The 27734-nt window shown below is 37.7% G+C and overlaps 1 protein-coding gene across 9 annotated transcripts in view; it reads right to left on the minus strand.

The window, feature by feature from the left end:
* The window catches only part of KDM4C (lysine demethylase 4C), a 420634-nt gene that overhangs the window by 257067 nt on the left and 135833 nt on the right, over nucleotides 1–27734 (minus strand). For all 9 annotated transcript variants that reach the window (XM_063696408.1, XM_055350581.2, XM_031014365.3 and 6 more), the window contains one exon: nucleotides 25134–25271. In XM_063696408.1, the coding sequence (XP_063552478.1) occupies nucleotides 25134–25271 (138 nt within the window). The remainder of the gene's footprint in view (nucleotides 1–25133; nucleotides 25272–27734) is intronic.

A 27734-nucleotide genomic window follows, 5' to 3' on the forward strand; every position in this document is an offset into this window, starting at 1 on the left:
TTTGCAGCAACACAGATGCAGGTGGAGGCCGTTATCCTAAGAAAATTAACCTAAGAACAAAAAACCAAATACCACATGTTCTCACTTGTAAGTAGAAGCTAAACATTGGATACACATTGACACAAAGATGGGAACTGTAGACACTGGGGACTACAGAAGAAGGAGAGAGGGAGTAGGGCAAAGGCTAAAAAATCTACCTTTTGGGTACTATGTTCACTGCCTGGGTGATGAGATCAGTTGTACCCCAAACCTCAGCATCACACAATATACCAATGTAACAAACCTGCACATCTACCCTCTGAACCTAAAATAAAAGTTTATATTTTTAAAAAAGAGAAGATATTTTTCAAATGGGAGAAATAACAGCTTGTATGCTGATGAGACTGATCTAGTGGAGAAGGAAAACGTGATGATGCAGTGAATGAAGAACTGAGATGCCTGGACAATGGTCTTCAAGTTGCAAGAGGGGCTGGGGTCAAGTGCACAAGTGGCCTCACTTAGACCCATAAACAATTCAATCAGGTAAAAGAATGGGAGTTCAAGTGTATGGGCACTGGGACTGATAGGTAGGAAAATGTGCTGTGTGCAGTCTGCAGAAGTTCTCTATTTTCTCAATGAGATGAGAAGCAAGACAATCAGCAAAGAATGAGGATGGAGACAGGAGGAGAGCGGGAGAGCCAACGAACTCGGGAACATGGCTGGACTGCTGGGCATCGTGAACAACTCACTGGAGTCTTAGAATTTAGGGATAGGAAATGGGATGGCTGCATGCTTATCTCCAGCCATGGTCAGGTACACAGGGACAAGCAAGAGAAATAGCTAAGTTGAACAAGATGGGGATTTTTGCCAGATGAGTATGACAAAGTGAAAGAAAGGCAAGGTGTGAGACCAAAGGTATCTTTACAATGATGGATCATGCAATATAAACCAGTGAAAGGGGGAAGTAAGAAGTTGAGGTGAGTGAGCAACCATGAAAAGTAGGATCAATGGATTTTAAACCCTACTGGGGTCCAAGTGCATGCTACAGTTTGGGTAGTGGAGAAAAAGAGCTTGAGAGACAGGTGGTGTAGATCAGAGGAAGGCATGCCTGAAACTGAGAATATGAATACCTATATAGTGCTCATATTAAGACCAGAAGACTGAGTAAGGGAGGCAGGGGCTGCCCAACAGCCATTTTCCTTCCTGAGCATCTCTCCCACAGCCCTGCAATTCATGCCTAACTTCCCACATTCTCCAATTCACTCCTGCCAATGAAAATAATTCATACCTATATAAACGATATTTTAACTCTTGAACAACAACAAAAAAAAAACCAGAATGACCTCAACAATCTTCGTGGGTGGAATATGAATAGGCAGATTCCCTCATTCAACTTTGTATCATTTCCCCAAAACCAGAGAGAAAAATTATTGAAACTGGGATGTTTCTACTCTAATCTACAATCATTTGTCCATCCATCAAGCACAGAAAAATACAGTGCTGTTGCTTTGAAAGTTGCTTAGCCAAAATAGAACCTATTCAAAGGTGATCAAAATTTCTAAAAACAAGAAGGTCCATTTTAGAAGACATAATCCTCTTAGTAAGTATGCAACATTCAATGCTTAAAAGAGAAATAAAATAAAACATCCTGCTAAAATCTCTTTGTAAGTTAGAACTGGCTTTATTCATATTTTATTCACACATATAAATTATCTTGCCTGTAACTAAAGCTTAATATATATTTGCTGGATAAAGAAAAAGAATTTCATCTGGTCAAAAGAATTGGCCAATAAAGAAAAATATCAGCCAGGCACAGTGGCTCACTCCTATAATCCCAGCACTTTGGGAGGCCAATGCAGGAGGATCACTTGAGACCACGAGCCAGGGCAACACAGTGAGGCCTGTCTCTATAAAAAAACAAATTAAGAAGTCCCAGCTGCTCGGAAGGCTGTGGCAGGAGGATCATTTGAGCCCTCGTGATAAAGCAAGACCCTGTTTCAAAAAAAAAAAACAAAAAACCTCTCATTAAGATTGCAAACACATCTATTATATTTTTACCACTGTCCTTCAGAAGTTTATATTGAACCTCTTCTTTAAAATGTTCATAGGCTCCCCATCACTCAGAATAAAAAAGGTCCGGATAACTCTGTAAAACTTTCAAGATACTTCATAGCCCAGCTCCACCCACCCTTCTAAACAACTACACCTCAAATCACTCAGCAGTGACTGTCAAAAACACCTTACCACATCTAGCCCCCATCTTTACTCAGGTTGCTGACTCTCTCCTTCCAAATATATACTTCCAAAACACCATCCAATCTTCACCAGGTCAAATATCATGTCTCTCACAAAGCTGTCCAAATTCATGCCATGTTGGAATTAAATTCCCCCCATCCTATAACCCTGATTACCTTGTACTATTTTACAGCATCTGTCAGTGATAAAAGCCCAGCCTGTGATTAATTCAAGTGCTGGAAAGGAGTCTTTGTGAGCTTCTCATGCCCCAGCATAGGTCCTTCCATGATGGCAAACTGCAACCTGACACTTGATAACGTCATCACTATTAACAGGCAGCTTCCAAAGGAAGCTGGAAGTGTAAAACTAGCCCTTTCCTTGTTCTTCGAAGGCTACACCTTGGATACAGGGCATAGCCACCAAGACTAAGGCTCCAATAAGGTCCAAGGAATATACAAATTGTTGTAGCATTCGAGGAAAGAAAAACAAAAGCAGACAGTCTCTTTATTCCTGAGACAGTCAAGTGGATTATTTCCCATATTTTTGTTATCTCTCTTAAGGGTTAAAAATAATCAAATTTTGCCAGTAGAATAGCATAATATGTGTCAAATACAATTAGGAAAATGACTTCTTAATGACTAGACAGTAACAATCATTTTCTCTCTTTTGAATTAAAATGGAATGTAACCCCGAACCTCAAAGTGGCAGGCATCTCCAAGTGTTCATCACAGTAGTAGTAAGAAGACAATACAGTAAAAATGATTGCTTCAGAGGAAGGTCATTTTCTTTTGTTACCTAACGCTTTACTATGCAACCCCCTAAACCCCTCACAGGAAATCTGAAGCACCTAAAACAAACTCTCTTAGGTAGATGCATGAACACCTGTTTTGTAAAACCTAAACAGTAGAAAGAGATCACGTGCTTCTTGCATATTTTTACCAATAAGACAATATAGGGTGAGCTGCATTCTAGCAAATTAATAAAGTATCTTTGAAGTAGTAAAGGAAGTTCAAAATTTTTCCAAACTAAAAAAGCACCCCACAGAAAATTCTATGATTTAGAACTTTTTATCATGTTAATTTCAGTAAGACTAACTCGAGAATTTCAAATTGTGCCCCTTTTTATAAGTTCAACACTTAATTCTTAAAATAGAGAAAGATAGGTAGACAGCAAAATCAAAAAGACTCTGTCTTAGTACATTTGGGCAGCTTTAACAAAGCAAATTACAGATAATTCACAAATAATAGAAATTTACTGTTCACAGTTTTAGAGGCTAGCAAGTCCAAGATCAAGGTGCCAGCAGATTTGGTGTCTGGCGAGGGCCCATTCTCTGCTTCAAAGATGGTGCCTTGTTTCTGTATCCTCACATGGCAGAAGAGATGGAAGGAAAGGGGAAGGCGAATTTGCTTCCTCAAGCCCTTTTGTTAGAACACAAATCCCATTCATGAGCGTGGAGCCCTCAATGCCTAATCATTTACTACAGGCCCCACTGCTTAATACTAGTGTATTGGGATTTAAGTTTCATCACTAATTGTGGAGGGACACCAATACTCAAACTATAGCAGATATAATAATAAATACAAACAATGCTAATGTTTTTTAATGTCAAAAGGCACTCATGAATTGGTCCAATACCTCTGCACCCCTCATTATAAGCACTGATCTTACCAAAAGCATGTGGCATATCATAACGGTATTACAAGTAGCCAGGAAATGATGTACTCATCTGTTACTGTCTTAGACAATGCTTTATTAAAATGGGAAAATACGGGCCAGGCACAGTGGCTCATGCCTGTAAGCCCAGCCTGTAATCCCAGCACTTTGGGAGTCAGAGGCAGGCAGATCACCTGAGGTCGGGAGTTCAAGACCAGCCTGACCAACACGGAGAAACCCTGTCTCTACAAAAAATACAATATTAACTGAACATGGTGGCGCATGGCTGTAATCCCAGCTACTCGGGAGGCTGAGGCAGGAGAATCGCTCGAACCTGGGAAGCAGAGGTTGCGGTGAGCCGAGATTACGCCATTGCACTCCAGCCTGGACAACAAGCGTCTCAAAAAAAAGGGAAAATACAAAATGTACTATGTTGTAAACAAATAACAGTCTCAGGCTTTCAACTGCAAACAAGGACGATGGAACAGAATTGAAAAAGAAACGCAGAAAGTGCAGTTGCTCCTAAAGGAGTGCTTAAACCCTGACTGTTAGCTCGTTCCCTGCTCTCAACTCTCATACTATCCCTTCCATCTACATTAACAGTAATATGTGTCCACTAAAACCGCATAAACTATCAGAAACTCTGACATTAGTGTGGCCTCAAAGGATGTCAAATACACCTTATTATTTTTTATAGTAACTGTTTGAACTGTCATCTGGGAATTTTGTGATTCTGCTTATATGGATTATCATAATAGAGTAGAAACTGTCCAATTTTTCCCATGTGCTAGCTTTCCTGATAAGAAGGAAGGAAAGGCAGCCAGGTTGGCTGTCACTGAAATGACTCCCCTTGGGCTCTGCCACACCCACCAACAGGGCAGGAGGACAAGTGAAGTCCACTGACCCACCCTTCAGAGAAGAGGTATAGGTAACAGCCCTTTGCCTGCCTCTCACAAATCCCAATGGAGAAGCGCACTGTACATGAAACGTATTCTTCACCAGCTGGCGCAAGGTATGAGCTAAAGAAGGAAACACATGATAAAAACCCATTTTGCAAACTAGAGCCTAAGACAGTGCATTAGATTCTTTATATGTTGCATTACATCACAACAAATGGGTTTGTTTCACCATATCCTTCAAGATTACCTAATTACTTGTTTTAAATCAACTTGCTTGCAATTAAATTTTAATACTAGGAAACATTTTAATGAAAGATTTTTTATTTTTCATTTCATATCCCTGGGTAGCTAATTTTTTGAAAAATATAATCAACTTATATTATCTAGAAAGAAAATGGACATTTCCTTATCCCACAATAAGTACTAGTGCTTTATTTGTTTAGTTGCAAACACAGAACTAAAACCATCGTTACTAAACCAAGGTTATGTCTCAAGTATGTCATAGTTTTCACTTCCACTGATTCCAGGGAGGACTGATACGACCAGTATTTTCTTTGCTTTTTATTTTTTATTTTTTGTTAAATTCCTCAACATACTGAAAATGCCCACTGATTTGGAACAATATAGAAAAGGTACCATATGAAAAACTCCAAGAATATCACAATTCTTGAAATATCAACAATAGAAATAGTGAAAAAAATATTATTTTCCTTATTTATTTATCAAAAGTAGTAAAAAAAAAAAAAGGATTAAAAAACACACATGGTAACACATAGGGAATACCAACACATCTCCGGGAGCAACCATCAGTTCAGAAGACACTAATACCTGCTATCCTCATTAGAATCCAGTTACTGGGGAAAGAAACAACCTTACAAACATTTCTAAGCAGAAATGCCTTTGGACTATAGCAAAACCAAAATTAGTTAAAGCTGCAAATATATAAATTCTCTCTCTCCCAGTATATTTATTACCCTTCAGATAGAACAATGAACAATTTGTACATGGGTTTTCTTTACTTTCAATCTACTCCATTCACATACATTAATGATCATTTCTGTTTTTATCCACTGTGTTTGGCAGAGGCATTTGTATTCATTCATTCTACAATGAATGCCAGGACTATGAGCTTCCTGGAACCCTGCCTCAGAGAACAGCGCCTATGTGAAGCATGTCAAGGAATGCCAGCATGGTGTGTACATCTTCTCCAGCAGTCTTCAGAATAACCCTGGGAGACAGTACTTTATCACACAGGGGAGAGGTTAAGGGTCCTGACTGCAAGAAGTGACAGTAAAGCTGAGCTGCATGGTATCAAGTATTCGTTAGTCTCGGGAGGAGCAGCTCAACTTGCTGCTAAAGGAGAATGCAGAGAAGCATAGAATGGCAGGAAAGGAGGAAGGGGCAGGTGGGCAGGAAATAAGGCTGGCCAGAAACAGCAAGGCACCATGAAGGCCCCTCCCTGGCTCTGCCTGCACCTTAAGAAAACCTCTTTCCTAAGGTCACCTGCCATCTTCCCGTTCTGTGCCAACCTCCTGGGACAAACCTTCACAGATGGTCTGGCTACCATCTAGTTTTGGCACTGGGTTTCCACCTTCCTCACAAACCTCACAAACTGCCCCAAGTCCTGGGCAAAAGTAGGGAAGCAACCCTGCAGAAGGGCCTCATGACCTAAGAAGCCAGAACCAGGATCCACAGGACATAGGGTGTTTACCCCCTCAGGCAACAGTGCCCAGTCCCTGCCACCTCCCCGAGCCCCAGCACCAGCCTCCTCCCATGTTCTTATGCAGAGCCAGAAACATTCAGCTAGGTCACACACGTTCACAAACATGTCCTTTGCAATACGTCAACAAAAGCTTCATGACCACAATAATTTAATTAAGTTTTTAGATATAATAACTTATTTTAGAGATCAAGGAGATTAGTCAAATTTCTCTCTTTTGAATTAAATATGAACATTTTATACAAGTGCTAACACTGTTAAACAGGTCTGACTTACCTAGCAGAGGTAGGAAGTGAAATGTATCATGAAGGACAGGCATGAATTTCAACTATTTAACACTATTCATTCTAAAATTCACTAATGTACTAGCTTATTTTCTTAATCGGGATATGTAATTCATCAAAATCATTAACTAGTTTGACAGCCCACAGTCATCATTACAAATATCAGATACAATTATGCACACTGAAGAATTATTGATATTTATACTCCTGTTTGAAGCTAGAAACAGGTAATTTATCCAAAGCCTCAAATCTAGCAAATTATGGAAACTCTAATCTTTCAGATTCCTCATCGCTGATCATTTTCTACCCTCTTGTCTTTTTACTTCCATATTAAAAGTTGGAGGTTTTTTTCCCTCATCCTCTAAGTGATGGCATAAAAGTTTTTTATTAATAGAGCTACACATAATTTTAAGTAAATTAAGTAATTTAAGCCAGCCCTTTTTAAAAAACAATTTTTTATTTTTTTCACTGCACATGTGATAACTGGTTGCTATAGAAATATTTTAAAATAAAGATAAGCAAATTAAAACCCTGCAAAGATGATGCTAAAATTTAATAAACATTTCTATAATTTGTAATACAAGTAAGCATTCAAACTAAGAAAAGATCCTATTCTATAACCTTTTTTTAATCCATGACCGTGTATGACAAACATCTATCTACACATATCAATAAACGTATCTCCACATCATTTTTAATGCTAATTAGCATATTATGACTGGATGTACCATCATCTATTCAACTATCCCCCAGCGTTCAACATTTACTTGCTATCAATTTTTTCAGTTTCATAATCAACACTGTGAAGACTATCCAAATAAATGCATTCTTGGGCAACTACTGATTATTTCCATAGGACAAATTCCCAGGTGTGGATGCAGGGTCACAGGGCACACATTTCTAAGGCTGGTGCCTTGGCATGCTCCGGGGTGTACTAATTTGCATAGTTTAAAACTGCACTGAGTATTTCCATTTGTCTTCTGCACCAATCTGAGAGGTGAGAAATGGCGCACCAATCTGAGAGGTGAGAAATGGCACTAACCTCTTTGCATTTCTATGACTACTAATGAGATTATATTTACGTTTTGTAGTTATTTGCTGACTATATTTCTGCTTTAGTGAACTGCCTGTCTTTTGCCCAGTTTTTCTAATTTTAGTGTGGAGGGACCCACAATTGTGCCTCTCAGTGCTTTAATTTTCTCTAATAAGATGGGGGTAATAACATTATCTATTCTATAGGACAGTTGTAAAAATTAAACAAGTTAATGTAAGTTCAGCCTTATGCCTGACACAAAGTAAGGACTCAATGAAGTTTAGCCATTTAAAGATTAATGAATTACACATGGGAATTTCTTTATATATTAATGTAGTGCTGCTTCTCAAACTTGCCCAAAAACGACCCCTAATGGCAAAAAAGAGTAACTCATAACTTCATGGCATCTGAAGGTAAAAACCAAGCAGCATACCAGATGTATCAAATTTCCTTAAAACATGGTTTTATTTTAAAATATTCAAGTACATTTTATATTCAGCTCCAAAATATTTCAATTTTACCATATTTTCCTTCTCACGAACTTGCTATTAAGTGACATCCAGGGATTACTTGGACATGCACCTTATTAAGGATATTAACCCACTACCTATCATATACTTTTCTATTCAGCTTGCAATTTTCAAAGATATACGTGAAATCTTCTTTCATGGTGTCCACCAATGATGTGTCGCTTCAAAAGTCTTGCTCCACTCAAGGATCAAATAAATACTCCCCTATATTTTCTTCTAATATATTTAACATTAAATTTTTTTTAAGAATTTTTTAGCGGGACAGAAATCCAAATTTGTTTTTCCTCACCCTCTTTTGCTGTCAAATATACTCTAAAATACTAAAGACTTCAAAATAAGTGTATATACTTACTTGTTTCATTACATGTTTTTACAAAGTCTGCCATGTTAAAATACGAGTGAAAGCTTATTTTTTTTTTTTACATAAATACAAACTGGAGAGTATTCTATCATTTTGGACACAGCATTTCATACAAGAAATCTTTGAAACATCAGACAGTGGCAAAGACCCACCTACCCTTCTGGTGATTTTTCATGGGCCCTGCTGAATAGCTTGAGTTCACAAAATCAAATTCCTATCCCAACATGCACAATGCCACTGGATGTGCTAGATCAGATGGTCATCACATACCCAGATTAATGATCTACAGCACTACAGAAAGGTGTTACACTTGAGAGCCTTTTGGGTCCAGTAAGAGGGGCAAGTGCAGCACTTTGCAGCTCTCTGTCCCACCTCCATTGCCTAACTACATCTGTTCTCTTGGCCACATCGTGAACTCCAGGACATGCTTCCACTAGCACAGAGCTACAGCTGGACAAGAAGCAGACCCCTCTCTTTGCCTATCCATATGTAGCTGATTATAGAATTACATTCTTTACTTTCTAATACTCTCATGTAGGTTTTAGCATTTTCAGTATGTTTCACATATTTGTTTTATTTTCAAAAGAAATAAATCAATTTTTTAAAAAGTTCCTGGGGCAGATCTAGTAAACAAAAATGGGAGAATGCACTCATGATAACTGTCACAGGACAATAAGAGACAAAGGGAGTCCAAATTGCTTTTAAGAGGTTAATAAATATCAATACCTCGTAGAAAGATGTTTATTACATGCCATGTGTCAGTCACTACTCCAGGAGTTTACTCTCATTATTTGATTTAATCATTACAACTAACCTATCATTATTGTTCCAATTTGGTATTATTATCCCAGTTTATAGATGAATTGCCCAAGATGATATTACCTGTAAATGACAATGCTAGGATTCAAACCCAGGCAGACTAAATGTCCTCTCTTTACCACTAAAATCTACTTAATGTCCCCAACTAAGCTAGGTACCTCCCCACCTCCCACCTCAGAAACTTAGCAAAAAGAGGCCTCTTTGCTAAGTCAGTGCTACAAAGACTACATCCTCCCCCCAAGAAGATCTTGTCACACCTGGTCCCACAGGGATGTGTTCTGCCCTGATTCTCTGTGGCTAAATGGAGCATGTTGGGCCAGGTGGGGTCCTTCCGTGGACGCCCCTTCCCACCTGTGCCCCACTCAAGCCTCATTCTCTCAGTGAAAGAATGAGTGGTAGGGGACCTGCACACACTGCTACTTGTCAGCGTGTAAGGCCCTCCCAATACATTCTATTTCATTTTTGTACTGTGTGTGCCTGTCTGTACCCACTTCGCACAGCAGCTACACTAAGTAACATGTAGAGATTAAACACATTAACAGTTTGCAATAGATTTGGAAGAAAATTATAACCTCATTTCACAAAAGACAGCACTTCAATTTGATGGTATTTTAGGTTAAATGCACACACTTCCTACACATAAAATGGGCACTTCATTTAAGAAACAACTAATTAAAGGGAATATAAACAATAGTATAAATATCCCTTACTACATTAAGTTACATCCATTTTTATCATCTTCTCTTCAATATAAAACATACCGATTACAAATGTATAACCAATAAATACCTTCTAAGACTCTAGGTCAAGGTTATAAGGAAAACCCATTCCTTACAAAGGACTTTGCAGGAAAAAAAAATGTATGAAGCGACACTGTCCTCTGCTGGTGAATTTTCCACACTGTCTATGAATCTTTGAGTAGAAAGTTTAATATGTTAATATTTAAGTACCATAGTCCATGATACAATTTACAGTCTAATAGTGACTTTTAATTGTATGAAAATGTTAAACAACTACATAGCCAAAGCCAATACAAAATTTCAGGCTGTTTTTACAACAAGGAATAAAGAACGCCATTTTATCTGAATATAGTTTTAACACAGAATTCCACTTTAATTCTTTCAACAGCATTTTGAGTTAGTAATTGTATTAGTGCTGTTTACTTCCATTTTAGAATCAATGTGAAATGTCCCTTAATTAGATATCAATTATTAATTATAGAGTAATGCTTTAAATGCTGAAAAAGTCCTATGAGTAAAGACACATATTTATACTACCCTCTTCCCCTAAAGTTTTGGCTACAAGTTAAATATTCTGGAGGAAACAAATTTTAAAACATCTCTGCTATGTGTCTATAAGATGCATTTAGACATTGGTCCAGAGCTCTATATGTACAGATACTACTGAAAACTTTAACAATAATTTTACTGAATTTTAAATAATACATGAAAATAGACTTGCAAAAAAAATAAATAAATGAATGTCAACCTCACAGAAGTAGACCGCATAAAAGATGAGGGTTTGCCTGTCTGTATCTCAAGTTCATTCCTCTGGCCATAGCATTAACCATGTTTATCTTTCATTTATTTTTCATTCAATTTACATATTTTTAAGATTGCTTTTTAAAAATACAGCTTCACGCTAAAGAAGTATTCCTTAACTACTGTTTGTCACATAACAATATATTTTGAAGATCATTATCACATCAATACATACACCCTGCTGTTTTTAACAGCTGCATAGCAGAGATTTTTCTAAAAATCTATAGAGTCAATCCTTTACTGCTTGTAAGCATATTTTCACAATAGTAAAATTGGGCAGAGGTGTTATAAATGACCTTGTTTAAAACTGGTTACGAGAATAGTTTCTAGAATCCTTGATCCATATCATAAATCTTAGATTGTTCCCATGAAATAAAATACCTATCTACGTCACCCATATAAATAAACAATACTATGCAATGCTGTTTTCATTTTTGCCATACTAATATTTAAAGGCAATTTCATTTTAAAATTCACTTGAGTCTACAACTGTGCACAAATAACTACAAAAATCATGTAATGCCAAACACTTTTAGTAACCCAAAGAGCAATTTTTAAGAACCAAACCTGCCTGGCACAGTGGCTGACACCTATAATTCCGGCACTTGGGGAGGCTGAAACGAGAGGATCACTTGAGCCCAGGAGTTCGAGACCAGCCCGGGCAAAAAAGCAAGACTTCATCTCTATAAAAAATGTAAAAATTAGCCAGTCATGGCGGCGTGTGCCTGTAGTTGTCCTAGCAACTCAGGAGGCTGAGGTGGGAGCACCTGCAGTCCCAGCTACTAGGGAGGCTGAGGTGCGAGGCTCTGGTCAGTGTGCCAGCCCTTTGCCTCAGAGACAAAACCATTAAGGCAGAAGACTTGGAGTCACTAATCTCCCAATTCGCCCATAGACTCTATTGAGACAACAACAGGTACTTAGGAACTGTATACCACGATGCTGAGAATTCCTTCCATAGCGTTGCCTGGAGAGGTTTACCCTGTGGAGTTTCCACAAACGAGAAGTACCATCTACTTCAATGCTTAATAATAATTACTTCCAAGAAAACAAATCTGACACCATCTGCAATTATGTCCAGCAGTTCCAGAAAGCAAATGGAGAAAAAAAAACAAGGGAAAAGTGCTCTCTCATCATGAAATCAACACACACAGCATCATGTTAATCTACAACTGAACTTGACATGTGCCCTTTGAAATTCTATGTTTGTATACTTTCCAACCTCAAAATGTTTCTTTGAAAACAGAGTGTGTTGCATCTTTCCAATTTTCTCGGTAAGTAGCTATGCGTCACTCACTCAGTCATTTGAATCTGGGCTTCAGATTCTCCACAACTCAAAGCCTGGATACTTTCAGAAATATGGATCTGAACTCCAAATCCTTTTCTTCGTTTACACAGAGGCCACTCTAACTGGCAGGATCCTCAATGTGAACATAAAATAAAGGGTAATAGGAATTGAAGGAGAATCTGTGCTCAGCACATTTTTCAGTCTGAGGGGCTGAATGAAGTCACAGGCTGATTTAGCTTTGCCCCAGACACCTTCCATCTCAATAACACCAGCAAACATGTCTGTATAGTATCTGGATCAAAAAGCAACATAAATTGATCACAAGGACCCTACACTATAGAAATGCCATTTAAGATACCCTGCTATAGTTAAATCCACCTACAAATCTGAGAACGGCAGTTATCTGTTACGAAGTCTTGGTCATGCTTTCTCAAAAGAATCATTTTAGGGCTTAGGATTCAGCATTAATTCTGAAAGTCATGAGTGTAAACAGCACCCAAATTCAGAAGAACCTCTCTGATATTCTAAACAAATGTCAAAGACTAAAGGAGGAAACCATGTTTTCTAAAAATTATGACCATATACCTAAGTATGTTCCCCCAAACTAATGGCCGTAGTTGTAAGACAATCTAGACATTTCAGGACAATCAACACTTGGTAGAGTCAGTTTGAGGGGAAATTATATAACCGAGAAGAGTTTCATACAAGGGGTAATCAGGGTTTAGAAGTGTTTCTTCATAGTCTTTTCCCTCATCTATCCCTCAATCTCCTGCCAAGACAGCCTCCAATGTGTATCCCTGTTGGCATACTGATGCTACATTTGTTCCTCGTTAACTATATATACTATGGCATCCTCAAAAATAGAAAAGCTTGCATTTAATTTTTTAATATAGATGATATATACTCTTTGGCTGTTTGCTCTTTTAAGAAGCACATCAAATTAAAGGATACTTTAAGCACCATCTGCTCTCTGCAACAATGGACAATAATGTTTTAAATCTATAGTATCCTTTATGGTTATTGCAGTTAGCATTTTGTTGTGCTGAGGATTTTTTTGTTTGTTTTTTGTTTAATGTAGCCCTCCTTGCCTAGGCTCGTACTTAGAAACCAAGCTAGGTTTTTTTTTCTTTTGTGTTATTCCCAGTTTAATTTCCCATTGCCACAAAACTGTTGACTAAAGCTGTTTAGTTACTTTTTCCTCTCGTATCTTCCAAATTCACTGGAATACTCCTTTATGATGCCAGAGAAAGGCATTACTAAAGGAATTTATTAAAGTTTTTCTTAAAAATACATTCCTTCAAATATACAGACCCAGTTATAAATGCTGTCATTCAGTAAAACAGAAACTGCAAAGGCATTATAAATCTCTTCCAGTATTAACTGTAGTGGAATAAGCCAAGGTGACAGGTGTGGACACAGCCCATCAACAAAGACAAGACTGGACCCGTGCACCAAGCACAAGCCCACCTACCATCTGCTCTGCACCCAGGGAATGCAAACAGAGCCATGAGCTAAGGTGTTCATTTTCAACATTCTGATTTGTTAACAAGATCTGTGCAATGAACTCTTATGTACTACTGTGGTTCTGTGATGCCCCTCAAAAAAAAAAAAAAATCCACTGCAAACCACTTGTCACATTCTTTTGGGATACGCTACAACAATTTTCTTCTAGTAAGTATCTATAACCCAAAAATGTTTTACTTGCCGTAAATGAAAGATATATATAGATACAGGTATAAATATATAGATAGATATAGATACAGATTTTTTTTTCTTTTTTTGAGATGGAATCTCACTCTGTTGCCCAGGCTGGAGTGCAGTGGCACAATCTCAGCTCACCACAACCTCTGCCTCCCAAATTCAAGCAATTCTCCTGCCTCAGCCTCCCAAGTAGCTGGGATTACATGTACCCACCACCATGCCAGCTAATTTTTGTATTTTTCACAGAGATGAGGTTTCTCCATGTCAGCTAGGCTGGTCTTGAACTCCTGATCTCAAGTGATCTGCCCACCTCAGCCTCTCAAAGTGCTGGGATTACAGACGTGAGCCCCCGCGCCCGGCTAATGAAAGATATATTGAACAGAATGATATATTAAAGACATTGCAAAATAATGTATAGGATCTTGAATAACATTGTGTAGATTTTCGAAAAGATACAGATATATGCTGATATTTTAAGAGATATACAATGAACTGTTAACAGTTTTTTACCTTTAATAAACTAGAAAGGGTGTCATTAAATATTTTTATTTTATTTTTACAAATTTCAACAATGGATATTTGGGTAGTAATATGATTAGCCATAGTGATTTCCTTTCCAGTGCTTTTCTGTAAAATTTTTAAAAATTATAGTGTATGGACACAATTGGTTATTCAATGATTCCTATATCATTGGACATTTTAGTTACAATTCTATTTTCACTGATAAAACTGGCACTACAACAATCACCTTTTGCCTACATTTCTGCTCATTTCCTAAGAGTGTGAGAAAATGGTAAAAGTGCAAGAAGATGTTTACCAAGACTGATGCACACTGCCCACCTTCTCTTCAGGATGCTTACTCCAATCATATTCCTGCCAAGAGAACACAGTGCCCACTCTACCAACTACATTCTCCTGGGGACTGGGCATTTTCTTATTATCTTTACTAATATGATTTAAAAAAAAGAAAAGAAATCATTATATAAGTTTGAAAACTGTTTCAATTTTATTTACCTTCAAAGAAACAAGTTTTTATGTTATTTCAATAATCAACAAAACAGTCAACTTTTTAAAAAATTAACACTCAAAATCAAAGGACAACCCTGAATATGCATTCCTAAGAACTGGGAATACGCTGCCAAAAATCAATGAAAATGATTATCAGGCCTTACAAAAATACCTTTTACAAAAATTTTAAACAGTTAATAGAAACTAATTGGGTTTTTTAATCGAATCAAAAATCCTGAAGTATATGAAACTGATGTGTGAAATACAGTCAAAGCTTAGCAGTAATCTCTACCATCCAGGATGGTGTTTTTTCCAAGGGATTACAAAACACGGCCTTTCAAATTCAACAAGGGGCACAAGAGCTACACTGTGTTTTTGAAGATATAGGCAACAGCTCCTTCAAATTCCTTCTCTCAGCAATCTGGTCCACAAAAACCCACTGTTAGTTATTGGCACTTCTTTTCATACTGCCTTCATTTTAGCAAAAAGTACACCTGAATGCGAGTGAGAAGTCAGTACAACTATCTAATATCCATCTGCCCAGCCTGCTGTTGGCACTTACCCTGCAAACACTGTCCCCACAGACACTGTTTCTCAGCACCTCAGGCCTGAACTCCACCAGTCTTCCCCCAAATTAATATTCAGGGAGTTCCCTGACATAAAAATGACCCACAATGAATCACTTCCTAAATATGTACTTGGGGAGAGGGGCATGGTGCTAGGCGAGTTCTCCCATCACCACCCGCATCCTCACAACCTGTAAGGCACAAGTGAACGCCCTCTTTACAGGTAGGAAAACTAAGCCTCACAGAGACATGTCATTTGCCCCAGGTCACACAACTATTCCACACAGAACCAGAATTCCAACACAGTCCCAGGTGATCATGTTGGGTTTTTTACGTGCACTCCTGACAGCCATCAGGACATTTACTAAGCTCTTCAGAAAGAGGTATATACAGTGCATTCCTATCTTTAACATCTACTCTATTTCTTTTCCAACACTCTCCCTTCCTCCCCTTAAAAGTACTACTGGGCATGTTTACTTGATCATGAAATATGTGGGCACAATTCTATATGTGTTCACAACACCTATTAATTCTTGCAGAAAAGAGACTGTAAATGATATATGTACAAAACATTACACATCTCCAATTTATAAATAGATATTAAGTTAATGTTTTGGAACTCAAAATTCATATTGGTGGAAAAAAATAGAAGATGCAGAAGAACCCCAACCCAAACAACAAAGGCCTAATTTAACTCCCTAAAAACCCATGGCTCTCAACCCACAGCATCCACCAGAGTCACAGGAAGATTTCAGAAATGCAAATGCTTGTCCCTTATCCTCAGATATTCTAATCCTACTGATTTTGGTGGGGCCAGGGGTCCATACTTATAATGTTCCACAGAGCTGAGAACATAGACTGAAGTCTGTAAGCGTCACTATACAGAAACTACATGTCTTACTTAGTTTTTTAACCACAGCACAGGGCCCACCAAATAATAGGTGCTAAAAGTAAATATGTGTGACGAAATGAGGTATCAGAAGCACATATTGTGGCAGATTCTGTCAATGAATCTTTTTCCTTCTTTCTTTTTTTTTCTTTCTTCTCCACAGGCAGAGCCCCTTTCCCTAAAAACACCAGTTACTCACCAGTTACCTTTCCAGCCTTTCTAACAGTTGGCCACAGGACATAAAAGGATGTTTTCAAGTGCGTTTCAAGGAAAGATTTTCCTCGCAAATGGGGGTAGATGAGCCTAGTTCTCACACTGTCTCCCTTCCTGCCCTTGGCAGCAAGATGTCTGAAGTAAGCACAGCTATCAAGACAAGCCTGCCCAGAGACAGTGAATCTGAAGGACGGGAACTGCATGAGACCTCATGAGGTTGCTGAGCTGCTGCACCAACCCTAGGAGCACATTATCTGACAATCCCTTATGTGAGGTAAGAGCCCTTTTGAGATAAACCACTGTGTGTCACCTCAGCAGAAGCTGCAGGGGTGGAAGTGCAGGAAAGCCTGCATGGATGAGAAGCTGTGGGAAGCCAGGGCATCTGACTATGGCAAACTCTGGGGGGTGCCCAGGGCCCTGCTGACTCTCCCACCAGTCCCTCCTTCCCTCCAGGGGTTGGCCAGCCTGCTTCTCTCAAACGTCACCTCATGTTCTGCCCACTGCTTTCTCTTCTGGGTAATCATGAGACAGAAAACACACTACCAACTTTTGCCTTCTTCTGCAGTCACCGTATCTAGAATAGAGCCTTTAGTAAAAATTTTTCCTATGTGTTTACTATTATAAACACTGAAAAAACATGGAAAAGTCCAAACTAAGGCATTAAAAAAAAAAATCCTAAAGCTTCAAAAGTGCTACACTAAAATTTGGCCCCTGATAATCATACAAACATATATTGAGATAGGTGGCCCTTAACTTTGACCTCATTCTCTATACACAAGTCCTTTTATCCAGACAGATGCCTCAGAACTTCCCCACACACACTTGATAAAATGAAAGAGAAGGTAGAAAACCTTTGCTCTCACCCCTACCGCCTTAATCAAAGAGCAAAGTCAAAGTCTCAGAGTTAACGACGGTTGCACTACAGACTAAAAAGGAATTCACATGTAGGTTTATCGACAGAGAAGAAGAATCCAAAATAACATGTCCATTGGCTTCTCTTTGTGTTTTGAGACAAGTCTTGCATTGTTGCCCAGGCTGGAGTGCAGTGGTGTGATCACAGCTCACTGTAACCTTGAACTCCTGGGCTCAAGCAGTCCTCCCACCTCACCCTCCCAAAGTGCTGGGATGACAGGCGTATGCCACCATGCCCCTGGCTCCACTGGCTTTAGGAATCCAAACTCAACCAATTGTGAGATAGAGTCCAAAGCCACTTGGTGGTGACATCAGCTACAGCTTTCATGGGACAAGACCATTCTGAATCTTCAAGAATCTTGAGAGTGATCCCACAAATCACACACGTGGCTGGCACTTATTTAAGCCATTACACCCAGAAAAATGAGTCCAGAAGGGTACAGGACATTGGGGGCAAACCTACATCTAAGCCGGGCCTCACTGCCCTATTTTATTCTTCATCCCAAACTCCCTCCAATTCAACGTAAGATATAGGACCACCCTGAAAATGAGACATTGTAAAAAGGGGGCCAGCATAGGACAGAAAGCAATTATCTCTGAATGTGCATCATCACTGATCAAGAAAAATAACATGTATCTAGTGCCCAGAGCTCGATCTGACATATTGGAGACAATGTCAACTATTATTACTATTGTATTTAACTACAAGAAACTAGACTGAATTAAAAACAAACTAATTCTCAATAGAATATAGAAGTTATTCAAAGGGCAAATTTACTTTCTTTTAAGGTACTGACAAACTATAGACTCAAAAGCAGATCATGCCTTGATTTCAGGTTAAGAACTAAACATCAGCATCATGAGGCTTATCACTTCCTTTCAAATCCCATAATGCAGCAAATGCAAGTTAACAACAAATGAAATCAGGCTCCCTAGCTCCAGACTTCAGCAATATATACTAACCAACTGGTTTGATACCATCATACCTGAAGCCTCAGACTTCTTGAAGTTTCAGATATCCTGAATCCCACAACTCAATATTTATTCAGTATAAAAAGAGGACATAATGTGACTATGTTCTTCATATCTCTTAATACTTTTTCCAGATGTGTGAACACTCACTCCAGAGGTAGAGGTTTCTCATGAGCTAGCAAGCTAAACACACACACACACACACACACACCATGGAAAAGGCACAGAGGACTCATAGGGCAGTGAAACCACTCTGTATGATACTACAATGTCAGATGCCTGTCACTGTATATTTGTTCAAACCCACTGAATGTACAACACCCAGAGTGAGCCCTAATGTAAACTATGGTCTTTGGTCTGGTTGCCTGGGTTTCCTTAAAAAATAAAAGTTTAAAAAAAACTATGGACATTGGGGGATAATGATGCATCAATGTAGGTTCTTTATTTGTAACAAATGCATCTCTCTGGTTAAGGATATTGATAATGTGGGGGGCTATGCACATGTGGGGAGAAGGGGAATATGGGGAATCTCTATACTTTCCTCTGAATTTTGCTGTGAACCTATAGATGCTCTTAAAAGTAAAGCAAAAAAATAAAACAGTGCAGCAAAACTACTCATCAGCTCTGTTACACTGTACCATCAGAACCTAGGAATCAGAAACAGCAAAAAGTAGAGGTAAAATTAAAAAAAAACAAAAATGCAGAACATAAAATCCCCATACTCACTAAGTTCATATTATATATGTCATGTCAGACACTTAAAATTGAAATGCCAAGAACTGTTAAAATGAACAATACTCAAAGCAGTCTACATTTTCTTTCCTTCACATGTCACAGGAACAGAGAAATATCACTATACTAGTATTTTGTGATCAAAAGCATATTAAAATATAACCTAGAGACTCATCACAAAAATGATCCCTGATTGTTTTAATAAAGACTGCCCAAGATTAAAGATTTTCTGGAAGGATGCTACCAGATTTAAGAAATATCTAACTTAATTTTAGAGAATTGAAATATAAAATAGAATGAACCCACATCATGGCACTTACATGCTAGACAATTTAATACTTGAAACCCCTGCCAGATTAAAGGGAAATCAGTTTTAAAATTCTATCATCTCTTTTTAAACTTGTTCAAACATTTGAGGATTCAAGTATCAAAATGTCTTAAAATTAGATAGTAAGGTAGTACTCCTGGAGTTTATAAGAGAACATTCCCAGCTCTGCAGTACAGTTTTTCAACTTTCTGACATATCATGTTAATATGATCACTTAAAATTAAAATAAAAGATATCATTTTTGTGTCACCAACTATTACCTTTCCTTCCAATAAGATAATATTTATTCTGACACCGTAAGTCTCTTTCACTGCACACACTGTAATAAATACACTGCTTCAGACGGTATAAACAAGATATGACTGTCCCCAAGACAATGATTCTTTTTTACTCAAGAAAATCAGTACAGTAAATAACTTTTCTTCCCTTCGAGACAATCATAGTGCTTGAGGCTGCTGAAACACAAACACAAAATATCTTCACAAATGTCTCCAAACAGTCAAGCTGAAAATCTAAGCCAAAGTTTCATTTAACAGCCTGTCAGTTTTTTGATGTGAAGCTAATGAATGCAGTGGCAAACAAATCCATCAAACCTAACATCAAACAACTGCACTTCATCCCAGCAAACGGAAAAATGAAATACAACCTGCCGGCCAGCGCTTTGATCCAACCTGGCCAGGAAGCAGACCTGTGAGTGTCACGGCAGCAGCTGCACAGAGTAATCACGGACTTCATTCCACCACAGAAGGAAAGAATGCTCCAGAAACAGAAAACAGTCAGCTCAAATATGCATAAATGTCTTATTTCAACTGCTAAATGAGCTGTTAAGTATTTTTAAATCTCTATCAAGAAAAAGTAATTGCATTTCACTCTGTTACGCCAACATTCAAAGCTACAAAGATTCCTAAAACAAAGAACTAGATGTTATGTTCCATTAATACTACAACTTTGCAAGTGGAGTTTTATTAAAAGCCCCTCTGTTCTTTCTGAAAGCTCCTTGAAGACAATATATATGTCTTTCTTCTTTGTACACACATGTAGCACAGGAGGAACTCACTGGGCACTCACCAAATCTGACCTCTGCCCATCAGCAGCAAATGAACATGTGACCACCTGAAACATCACTCTCAATTTTTTTCAGTAATGATCTTGTCTTTGATTAGAGAAATGGGGGAAAATTACACAACTGCCTTCTTAGGTCAGTTGTTCCTGCTAAATGCAAGGCCCTTTTGCTCTGGAGCATCTTACAGGATTTGGCTATGCTATATTTTGCAAGTTAAGACAAGAGAGCAGAATGATCCTCATTGAGGGAAAACAGAAGCAAAGACAGAAATGAGAAGAATGGTAAGGCCTGGGCCATTATCAGAGAGTATTAGAAACAGGGATGGTCAAACTAAGCAGCTACCAAAACTAAAAGGTAAATGTCCCTTCACTCCCTCCTCTGCCTATTTTCCCCAGATCTTCTACACAATCCATACACACACAAAAAAAAAGTCTGTTTGAGAGATGAGGCAGTTTGGATGGATACTGTGAAAAAAGACCATCTGGACTGAAGGACTGAAAAAACAGAGAATTTACGCACAGGGGCAGACACCTCTCCTAAATACAATAATTCAGCTGAGAATATCAAACATCCAGGAATTTGCTAAAATTTGGAAGTGTATCTGAGCTTTACACAAATAATGAAATTTCTAATCAAATGTACCCAAATCTTAAGAGCCAGGAAGATTTATTGAACAACTATCACATATCAATAGGTCAGTAACAGATTCTGATGAAAGCCACAGGAGCCCCCTCTCCAGTCCTGCTCCAGGGACACCAGAAGAAGTCAAGTAGCCAACAGCAAAGGAAGCAGACCTTGAACCCCTCCCAGTGTCAACTCTACTCTCACCCCTGTTCTCATAGAACAATGCACTCACGAGTGATGAATTCACAGAAACATACATGATGCCCGGCACCCAGCAGATAAGCCTAGTCTCCGTAAGTAGAACTTCTCCCCCTTCTACCAGCCATCTGAGACATCTGAAAAGGTCCCTACTGACAAAGCCTGTTGGCTTATGATCAAAAGGTCCCTATCGGGGAACGTGAGGTTATCTTTTCAAAACCTACTTGTTTTTTTTTTAATTAAAAAAAAATTGCTTTCTGTAACAGTTCTTTTCTGAGTCACCTAATTAAAAATACTGGTTTATATTACACAAAATTATATTTATATATATATATATCTATTTCATAGTGTTTGTGATTACATATATGCACATATAATGTATGCAGACCCGACACTCTGCACTATTTTGCTTATTTAATGCTGTACAACAAATAATTTATCAGATACTTATACACATTCAATAAACCCCATGTGACAGGTAAAGCAGGTGGCATCACCACCAATGCCTCATTATGAAAAAGTGCTCATATTTTCATAGTAATTATAAAAGTATTGTTCATAATCACTTATGAACAATGACTTTTTTATAGTTACCATTTAGAACAAACGGATCGAGACAAAGAATTAAGACAAATATGGGCATCCTCAATGCTAAAAGTCTTTTTAGTGCAACTCACTACACATCAGTTTCCAGGAAAACACATAAATGTATGCCCAGTGCACAAATTTGCCAGGGATTAGAAACTACCTATACATGCAACACAGTAAATTCATAAGGTTACCTAAAGAATCAGACTTGGAGATCAAAAATATGTGTCAAATAACTAATTAAAGATACCAAAATCTGGGTAAAAAAAATGCTAACTCAGCTTACTATAATGTAAGATAATTTATTATCCAAGAATAGACATGAAAATATTAATATTGATGTTATAAATTAAGAAAGCACATGATATTTTAGTGAAACATTCAAAACTGTATCTCTTTATAAGGTTATTTTCCTGTTTTTATGCAAAATAACTAAAATTGGTTACATAACTCAAAATACTCTTTTTTCTTAATTTTTGTTTTTATTTTTTGTAGAGACAAGATCTCACTCTGTTGCTAAGACTAGTCTTGAATTCCTGGCCTCTAGCAATCCTCCTGCCTCAGCCTCCCAAAGTGCTAGTTATAGGCATGAGCTACTGCCCCAGCCCAAAGCACATTCTAAATATGTCAATGATAAATTGGTACCCCCTGCAGTAGGCAGATGCTTCCCCTCCTGCACCCCCAACAAAGATGTCCTCATCCTAATCCCAGAGATCTATGAATACACTATCTTGCATGACACATGGGATTTTGTGGATTGCCTGCTCTGAAACGCAGGAACTACACAGGAGGACTAGAGAGAGGCTTCTAGGAGAAAAGTCCAGCCCCTGGTTCACAGTCAGCAACCAATCTGAACGTTTACTCTTACAACTGTGAGGAAGTGAATTCAGCCAACAACCCAAAGGAGCAAGGAAATGAATTCTTCCCCAAAGTCTCAGTAAGAAATGCAATCCTGCAAACATCTTGACATTTAACTGGTGAGACCAATGCTAGGCCTATTACCTACAGAACCATGAGATAATAAATGGCTATTGTTCTAAACACAAAGTTTGTGGTAATTTGCTACAGCAGCAAGAGACAACTAATATATTCTCAGATGACATCACCTGGCCAAAGGAAGTAAGGGGTGGCCATAACACTGAAAAAATCTCAAATACATTCAGTTAGAGCAATTTTTAATTAGCTGGCCAAAACTGCATTGTAGCATTGAATATTTTGTACCCAGAACCAAACAAAACAGTCATAGCCCTTACTAAACTGAATAAACAGATAGTCACATACCTAAGTTCTTTTCTCTTTGCAATAAACCTACAGGGTAGAGAGGTATTTCTAATTTATATATGAAGAATAAATGACTTTCCTAATGTTACACGGCTAGCCAGAGAAGAAAAGTTGGTTGTCAGATCCAGCCTCCTCCACCACAGTGCAACACTTCACATTCCCACAACTGTGATGGGCTCTGTCAGCTGGGATTTCAGAGAGGAGCACTACCAGCCTCTCTTCCTTCCACTCCACACCCACTCTACTTCCACATGGAAATGTGGAAATGCAACTCCAATGTACATGGTAGTTTAGCTTCTCCCCAAGGCTGGAATGTCCTATTCTGGCCAATATCATAGGCTACTTCTGAGACCTGTATTAAACAAGAATCAATATTTGTGGTGACTCTGAACAGCTGTAATAGCTGACTTATATCTGTAAGTAAAGGTGCAAACTATAAAATAACAGACCTTGTTATAACCTCGTGGCCAAGACACTGCTTCAAGGCAGATGCAAGCATTACATTTCCACAAAAGCAACACAGTGGTTGGCCAAAGTACACACACTAAGTTCTTAGAATACACAGGATGTACAATGTGAAGTAGTAGTACAGTTCTGTTCCTTTCTGAATTACTCAGCATAAACAGAAATTACTTAGAATAGAAAAAGTCTTCTAATACCAGGGGCTTTCCTTTATGTCAAGAATGTATTCGAATGACTCCTGGGCTGCCAAAGGGCTATATTTTATTTATCTTTTAATATATTATGCAATTTTCTAAATACACAGGTAAATTAAACTAAGAGTTGTCTCCCCTAAATATACTTCTATCTACGTTCACCTGATGGCTCCACATGTAAGTTTTATCAATGTAGAATGAATGATATTCAGTTGAGCCATGCAATGGCCAAAATAAGACCACATACGCTTTATTTATCATTTTCTGCTAAATCTACGTCAATTTTACATCCTCTGTAAAACACACAGTTTCATTTAGAAGCTGCCCTCTGCCAGCCTGCACCTTTCCCTTAAAAGCCACAGGAAAGGAAGCAAACCTAATAGAAATCACCATCACTTTGAAGATGTCTTCTATTTAACACCACAGGGGGAAAGTAATTAAATTTAATAGAAGTTATTGCCTGTGAAAGAAAATACACACTATGTGAGCTAAATTAAATACACTGGGCAGGAGATGCAAAATTTTATACCAAATTTAACATGAACATGTATTTCCTGTTAAAATGTGTTCTACATTATTACTTTCAAGAATTTCATTTCTGCACTAAGGGCAGTTTTAATCATTTCTTCCTACCAACCTCCCTCCATCTCTCGCTACAATTTTATCAGACACTCCCTTCTGTAAAGTGCTGTTTTCTAAGCCACGAACTGATCGCAAACAGGGAGAGATCTGAGTCTACCTAACATGGAGCCACATGATGCCACTGGAAAATCTTGCAAAACACCAACTGGAGGCCTCAAGATAAAAAGCAAACACACGTCGCATCAAATTACCTATCAGGGTAAATTGCTCCACATTAATCTCAAAACAGACAAATTCAGCTAAAATTGGTAATATTGGCTATGTAAAATAAATGTATCCAGGCTGAAGTGAATTGCTGTGGTGAGAGGCACATGGCGCCAGTGAGGAAGAATACATAAATGCTGCACAGGATCTTAGGGTTCCTACTAAAATAACCAGAATACACATTTAATTTATGCTTTATTTTTGAGGCATAGCTTACCAATTTGGCAACTTTTCCATAGTCAATCCATCTGACAGTAGCAAAATTTGTAGATTCTGCACAGTTGAAACCATGATTAAAACCAGCATGGTAGCCATATGGGAAAGTGATCATGAATTCTCCAGCCTCCTGGGTTATCTGCAAGGTAGGAAACATATAATATTTTGTAAAAATAAGACTTCCCAAATTATGAATACAATTAAAATATATTTCCCATTAAAAAACAAAGAAAAAAAGTCTTGATATCAGAGCACTACCAAAAAGAGTTCCACCAGATTCATTACTTAATCCTTTAATACTGCTTTTTCAGGAAACGTTTAAAAGACTTTCCTAAATAGGATGTGGCTTGCTGGCACTTGAATTAAATCAAACAATCCATAATCAAAGCTATTACATTTTAATTGAAGGTATCTTCAGGTTATTCAAGTAAATTTGTTCATATTAGCTATCAAGCTATATATTCTTATATTTTAATAACTTGCATTACTGGAGTAACATATAAAAATCATATAATAACTGACATTGTTAAAGCTACAGCTACAAAAACTTTGATAATACATGCTTGGCAGGCTATATCATGAATTCTTGTTGGTAAAGAGTTGGTGGTATTCATCGAATTATTTTTTCCTAGCACCTAGAAAAAATTCAATTAAGCACAGTCCATTTCACAGTAAAACTTCTGTTAAAAGAATTATTCAAATATATGTATGTTAGAGTGAGTGCATTTTTAAGTATAATTAAAATAACTCGCATAAATAAGCCTGAGCCTTTAAAAAAGAATTTTAAATGTATTTACCCTGTTTCTATTTTTTAGATTAAAGACTTTTTTTTTTTTAAAATCACCAAAGCAACACAAAATATCCCATGGTCTACAGAAAAAGTGAAGAAAAATGTAGTGTTGTTTCTTTTTTTAAAAAGTATCTATCTGATACAAAAATTATAAAATTTATTGCTCACTCCTTCAAATGGAATAATATATTTGTTTTGGATTATCTGATCTTAAAATGTTTCTAACCCAGCACCCAATAGGATAGACCCCTTATATCTTTAAATTCTTTAAGTTGCTGCAAAGTAATAAAAATACTCATAGGATTTGGCCACTGAAGCAACGTTTCTCCTTGACACATATTGCCAAAGTATTTAGCAAATGCTGTATGTTCACATTCAGAGCCTGTATTCTCTGCTAGCTCTGATAATAAAAGTTGTAAAACCACATTTTTAATTATCCTACTGACCCTAATACAATTTATATTTTCTTTGAGATATAATGTACATATAATAAAATGCTCAGATAATAAATGTACAGTTTGATCCGTTTTGACAAATGCATATACCTGTATATCCCATGCCCCTATTTTCTTTTTTTATGATAAAAATCTAAGGAAGAAATATATTTATTAAATATATCAACCTCAGAAAATTACTTATCTCTGGGAGGGAGAAGAGACTGAAATAGTAATAGCTACATTTGTAGTATTTTGTTTCTTTGGACAAATATCTGTATATACATATAGTGTTTTTTAAAGTATTTTATTTTCAGTAACAACTTTATTGAAATGTAATTCACATACCATATAATTCACTCATTTAAAGTGTACAATTTGTTGGTTTTTGGTATATCACAAAGTTATGCAACTATCACCACAATTAATTTTAGAACATTTTATCACCTCAAAAAGAAACCCCCTCACCCTTTAGCTGTCATCCCCAAGCCCCTCATTCATCCCAGCCCTAAGAAAACCCCTGATTTATTTTCTGTCTCTACAGATTTGTTATAATGGATACTTAATATTAATAGAATCATATAATGTATGATCTTTTGTTACTGAATTCTTCCACTTAGCATAAACTTTTCAAAGTTCACCTAGGTTGTAGCATGTGTCAGTACTTCACTCCCTTTTATGGCTGAATAATCTTCCATTACATAAAATATATCACACTTGCTTATTTATTCATCAGCCAACAGACATTTGGTCATTTCCACTTTGGGCACTAGGAATAATGGTGCTATGGATAATTGTCCATGCCCCTATTATTTTCATCACCCAAGAGCGCTCCCTCATCCCTATCCTAGACCATCCCCAGCCCATCCCCTACTCCCACCTCAGTAATAATCACTCTTCTGATACCTTTCACCACTGATTAGCTTTGCCATGTTATGGATGCTAAAATGGTATTGGAGGCAGAGGAAAGTATTATTTTTCCCAACAATTCTGAAATGTAACTCATAACACCACTGTCCCGTGCCAAAGAAACCCCAGAAGATGTTCTGCTGCAATGAGCTCAGTTGTCACCTGGCAGCAGACACAGGCTTACCAGTGCCCAGCACAGTTCAAGCTCCATTATCTGAGCCATGTGAGAACATAGCCCAACTCTCTCCTTTCCTGGTCTCACTGAATCTAATTAATTATCTAGGTGCTTCTTTCTTATACTACGTAATGAAACAAAACTCACCCTGCTCCCACATAAAGGTGAGAGGAGAGGGAGGACTGCTGCCACTGGAATAAGAAAACTACTTTTCCCGCTCCATGGAATCCTACCTACAAACCTTCTCTACCCTACCTAGAAAATCCTGCTCATGCCATGATTCAAAAAAAAAAA

The sequence above is a fragment of the Gorilla gorilla genome, chromosome 13, assembly GCF_029281585.2.
Source record: "Gorilla gorilla gorilla isolate KB3781 chromosome 13, NHGRI_mGorGor1-v2.1_pri, whole genome shotgun sequence".
Lineage (NCBI taxonomy): Eukaryota > Metazoa > Chordata > Mammalia > Primates > Hominidae > Gorilla > Gorilla gorilla.